General features: G+C 34.5%; 1 protein-coding gene across 1 annotated transcript; it reads right to left on the bottom strand.

Annotated features, from left to right (window-relative positions):
• Nucleotides 1-1,217: 1,217 nt before the first annotated feature.
• Nucleotides 1,218-4,179, bottom strand: LOC109147096 (cytochrome P450 78A5-like). The gene is made up of 2 exons (XM_019294741.1): nt 3,162-4,179; nt 1,218-1,947 (listed from the first exon to the last, which is right to left on the bottom strand). The coding sequence occupies exons 1-2, from the start codon at nt 4,125-4,127 to the stop codon at nt 1,348-1,350; spliced, it is 1,566 nt and encodes a 521-aa protein (XP_019150286.1). The 5' UTR covers nt 4,128-4,179; the 3' UTR covers nt 1,218-1,347.
• Between the last annotated feature and the right edge of the window lie 1,259 nt (nt 4,180-5,438).

The following is a 5,438-nucleotide window of genomic DNA, read 5'->3' as shown; positions in this document are numbered from 1 at the left end:
CTGTCTATATACCTCTATCACCATCTACCTATTTATATACCTCTATCACCACTTACCTAGCATGTCACCACCCCTATTTATTTATCTTCCCATCACCACCATCATTCATATTATCTACATATCCACTACTATGACTACATATAATACTAGAGATGACAATTTGAATGTACTTGTCTTTTTAGTCATTTTCAAATGTGAACTTGAATATATTTATAACTACCTTAATACAAAAAATAATATACCCTCTCCAAAGTTGATGATTGATACTATGCATATAGTACTCAAAAGCATCCTGAAACCTACACACACAATTGGATATACGAATTTCACTATAACCCAAGCCTACTTCAAAATCGGCTATCAAATATTCAAACATGTCCCTATTAGGATTCAGGAGATTAGAAGCCGATTAATATTTTATCCATTGATAATATTAATATCGTTCGAACTAAAACTCAAAAAATAGCACTTAAAATTTTGTATATTCGAAATAAAATTTAGATATAACCAAGTCGATCCAGTGCGCACACATGACCACACTACTCGATATTATTGTCACCTACCACTAGCATTATTTGTAGGTTTAAATAAAGAAAAACAATCAATAAACAAAATGTTTAAATAACTTCATATTTTCTCATTTGAAAAATAATATGAAAAATAAATGTTAATAATGGAAAAATTAAAAATAAGAAAATTGTTGGATTTAGGTCTTATGGACAAAATTCAGCTAGAACCCCGGCCCACTCGACCACCATATAGTAAAATAAGTATGTAGTTAATTATAAAATTTTCTATACCTTTTGTTAATTTTTTACTATTTTTAGTTATAACCTAATATTAAGTTTATTTAAAAAAAAATTAATAATTTCGTTATTTTATTTGAATATTTCTTTTATTTTATGTTTTAATATAACTTGTGAATTTTATTATTTTATTATGTGTAAGTAATTTAAATATTATTTTTAATTCTTTTTAATAAAATAATAAGCGGGCGATGGATACTCGTAGTGGACACCCTCACCCGATGTGATGGGGTGAGTTTTGAAAAAGTTCACTTGATGCAGGTTGGAGGTGAAGGATGAGTGGAGAAAGTATAAGGTAGATGGAGTAGTAGTGGACGTAATTCTCTTTGACCCACACCCACCCATTGTCATTCTTAATAAAAATAAAATGTTCCAAAGTGAAAGATAATATACTCAATGCTCATAAGCATTCATTAAATAACTGAACAATATTATTTCAAGGATTTTATGCAACAAGCATACTTAGTTGCATGATAACCAAAGTTTTGGGTTACAAAGGACTACATAAAAGTATATAATTAGAAAAACAAAAAAACTGTAATTATAATTGACGGCAAAACGCACGAATTGCAAGATGTTTCTTCATCTCAAGAGAGAGTTTTAAACATTCTGAGAGATCAACTGACGGGCCCGGAAGCCACTTGAAGTGTTGCAGAAATCGGGCCAGCCACAAGTGAACTGTGGACAAGCCCAAAGCCCGTCCAGGGCACACCCGGCGACCCGATCCAAAAGGCGCAAGCCTAAGGTCGGAACCCATGATTGAAACCTCCTCCTCCATGAACCTCTCGGGCCGGAAGGTCCATGGGTCGTTCCAAATTTTGGGGTCATGAGTGATAGCCCACATGTTGACCATAGCAGTTGTCCCAGCTGGGATGAAGCACTTGTCCACATAGACATCATGGACCGCAAGTCGAGCCCAAGAGAGTAATGGGCCGGGCGGGTGCAACCGAAGCACCTCTTTTACAATGGCTTGTAAATAGGGAAGGTTAGGTATGTCTGAGTCTTGCACGTGCCTACTGGGACCCACACAAGTGTCAATTTCTAGTTGTGCTTTTGCTTGAACATCCTGGTGTAAAACCATCCTAGCCATGATCCATTCCACAAGTATTGCAACTGTATCTGTTCCTCTAAATATCATCTCCTACATAAACAATTAACAAAAATTATCACAACTTATATATATATATATATATATATATATATATATATATATACTCAGAGTGGTTTTGAAAATTTAGAAAATGACTTTCAAAAGTCTTTTTTTGAGTTTTCAAGTGGACTATTAATTTAAATTAGTTTTTTTAAAAAAAAAACATTAAAAAAAAAACCTCAAAGTTGTTAAAATTATTATTATTTTTTTCAATATGATATGGAGTGTTACATATGAAAACTTCTACCAGCACTACTATGCGTTTCATGTTACTAGAAATATTAGAATGGCTCAATATTTATAAGTACAAAATGTGATATTTTATCAGGCATTATAAATTTATTATTATTATTATTATTATTATTATTATTATTATTATTATTATTATTATTATTATTATTATTATTATTATTATTATTTTACTAATGCATATACAAATACATTTTGGTATGTATTTTCATACTTTTGTTCTCACTAGCTTTGTGCGTATCCATTCTATTTTACTTTCTTAATGGCGAAGTATGCATGTTTATCGACCCCAATAGCAACCATGCATGCAAGTATTAAGTATACACTTTTATAGCAAATTGGTCATCTTTCAAAAAATTTAAAATCAAATAAAATAAAAAAAGGTAAACACTTTTAATTTTTTTTTTTCTTCAACTTTTGTGTTTTGTCCCCTTCCCTCTTCATGGTTTACTTTGTTGGTAGAGGACAGAAAAAATATATACAAGACATAGCTACCTTTTTTAATTTATAGATCATATAACATATTAATATTGTAAAAACCTCCTCTAAACTTTGTTTAATGTTTCTTTTCACACACAGATTGGTGAGGTGAGGTGAGGCCCGGATATATTATTGTTTTATAAGATCTAGTAACAAAATGATTGAATCATAAGTAGTTACAGAGCCTTTTTTTTTTTTTTTTTTTTTTTTTTTTTTTTTAACACTCATAATTCTTTACAAGGTAATATCTGTTATATATATATATATATATATATATATATATATATATATAACAGAGGTGCAATCACACTACAAAATAGTTGACAGTTACAGAGTTTAATAGTTGAACATACATGACATAATTTTACGTACTACGGAGTATTGATTTTTTATTGTTAATTTATATGTAAATGAAAAAAGAAAAAGTAGAAAAACAAATGAAAATAATTAAAGGTAAGTATAGGAAGCTAGCTTACCCAAAGGACAGCCACCAAGTCTGCATCAGCAAGTTGATCCTCTTTAGGCAATGATAGCAAAACACTAAGAAAATCAGTATTATTGTTCACGTTAATCTCTATCCCTTCAAATTGCCTTTTTCTCTTCTCTATTATCTGACCCACAAGATCGTTGACTCTCCCAGCCAATCTGTGACATTTTCTCTTTGTCCCACCAAAGTCCAATAAAAACCCTAATGGAAAATAATCTCCCCAATTAAACTCCCCTATTAGCTCATATCCTTCTTTCACCATCAACCCTAACTCTTCCCCTTGCAACCCTAAACAACTCCCAAACACACTCTCTACCACATTTCTCAAGGACCCTTCTCCCACCACTCCTCTAACCTCCACAAACCCACTCTCACCCATCTCTTTGTCCATCTTTCCAATCATCTCCTCCGCTATTGCGCTCCTAACACCCTCCAAACACGCGATTCTCCGAGGCGAAAACATGTGGTTCGCCGCCATCCTTCTCAGCTGACGCCAGTAGCTCCCAGAGGGAGCGAACCCAATGGCACGCTCAAACATGAGTAGCTTAGCTGATTCCTTTACGGGGCGGTCCGTAAAAGAGCTCCCACAAAGGATTTCCTTGGCAGTGTCCGGGTGGCTACTGATGATCATTCGAGTGGTGCCAAGGCTAAACGCCATCAGACGATTCAGGCCCATTGAAGTTGCCATGGAAGCCAACTTGCGGTGAGCATGAGACCCCATTTGAGGCAAAAATCCCAAGAATGGCCAAGACATAGGGCCATTAAGTTTTTTAGGGTTTTGGTTATTAGAGTAGTTCCTCCACGCAAACCCTCCTTCCACCACCCAAAATTTCATGAGGAGGGGGAGGAGGGAGAAGGCCAGGAGGGGAAAAAGAGTGAAACAACATATTGCTCGGTACATTAGATTGGGAAATAGTAGGAAGAGCAAAAGCTTGGCAAGCATGAAAGGCTTCATTGTTGATAGAATTAAAGCTTAATGGAAATGGCGTGATAGAGTGATGAGAGGATTGCATGTAGAATGATTTGTATATATAGTACGTGGAAAGTGAGTGTGCAGGTTAATGATTGGGTTTGTTGGCCTAACTAACCATGGTTAAGCTTTCAGTGGTATGCTAGCTTGACCATGGTGAGGATTAATTTATGGGAACACATTCATCCCTTTTCAAATCCTTTTTAATCATTAATGGTGCTGTTGGAAACTAGAATTGACATTGCAATACACCGAATCTAGCTTTATAAATTGCATTATTATAGTATAATCAAAATCATCAATACCATACACTTATTTCATTTTCATTTATTTTAAAACTTATATGATCTCAGCTTTGTGGAACTAATCCTAAACTCACAGGACTCTATTTTTAGAGTTATTGCAGAGGTAAATCGCGAGTGTGTAGTGTTAATTAACTAACTTTATATATATATATATATATATATATATATATATATATATATATATATATATATATATATATATTCAAATTTTATTTTTCCTTCTTCCAATACGTACACCAAATATTTTCCAATCTAAATAGATTGATAACCTAACTTCTTATACTTCGATCCTGTAATATAAGATTTGTATAAAATCAGATTATAATGAATATTTGATTTTCTTATACTTTAGCTTGAACATTTTTAGAATTTTAGCTTTTTGCAAAATGAATTAGCAATATAGAAAATAGAGTTAATTACCGTTTTGGTCCCTCAACTATGGCGAAAGTACTAAATTGGTCCTCGACTATATTTTTGACCAATTAAGTTATCAAGTATTGATTTTGTGTCCGATTTAATCCTCCGTCAGTTTGGGTGTTAAATGACCGTCTCTTTTGAGCGAAAAATGGGGCTTTTACTTTCTTCCTAATCAACTCTCTCGTCTTCTCCAATCATTGCCCTCTCCGCCCTCTGCCTCATTATTTTGGCAACCTCTGCACAACCACCACACTCAAATTCTTAGCCAAAGCCAACTCCAAACCACCGCTGTCGTCCATGGAAGAGGAGGAGAAGTCGTTTGCGGTGGCGACTAAGGGAATTTTGCCCTGGCGAAAAGAGAGAAAAAAGGCGATTTTGACATCTCGCCAATATTGACCAAAAATTCCGACGCCAGCGTTACGCATCAAGGAAATCTGATCCGATCATCTACCTCGCCTCTTTGAGGCGGTCATGGAGGTGGGTAGCGTACCTCCATAAGTCGTGGAGGCGTTTGATTAAGTCTGAGACATCCTGGCCGATTTGCGTCATAAGGGTTACACACTCTCGAATTCGG

Source organism: Ipomoea nil, unplaced genomic scaffold, assembly GCF_001879475.1.
Source record: "Ipomoea nil cultivar Tokyo-kokei standard unplaced genomic scaffold, Asagao_1.1 scaffold1977, whole genome shotgun sequence".
NCBI lineage: Eukaryota > Viridiplantae > Streptophyta > Magnoliopsida > Solanales > Convolvulaceae > Ipomoea > Ipomoea nil.
The sequence above is the reverse complement of the archived record's forward strand: the minus strand, read 5'-3'. Positions and strand labels throughout refer to the sequence as shown.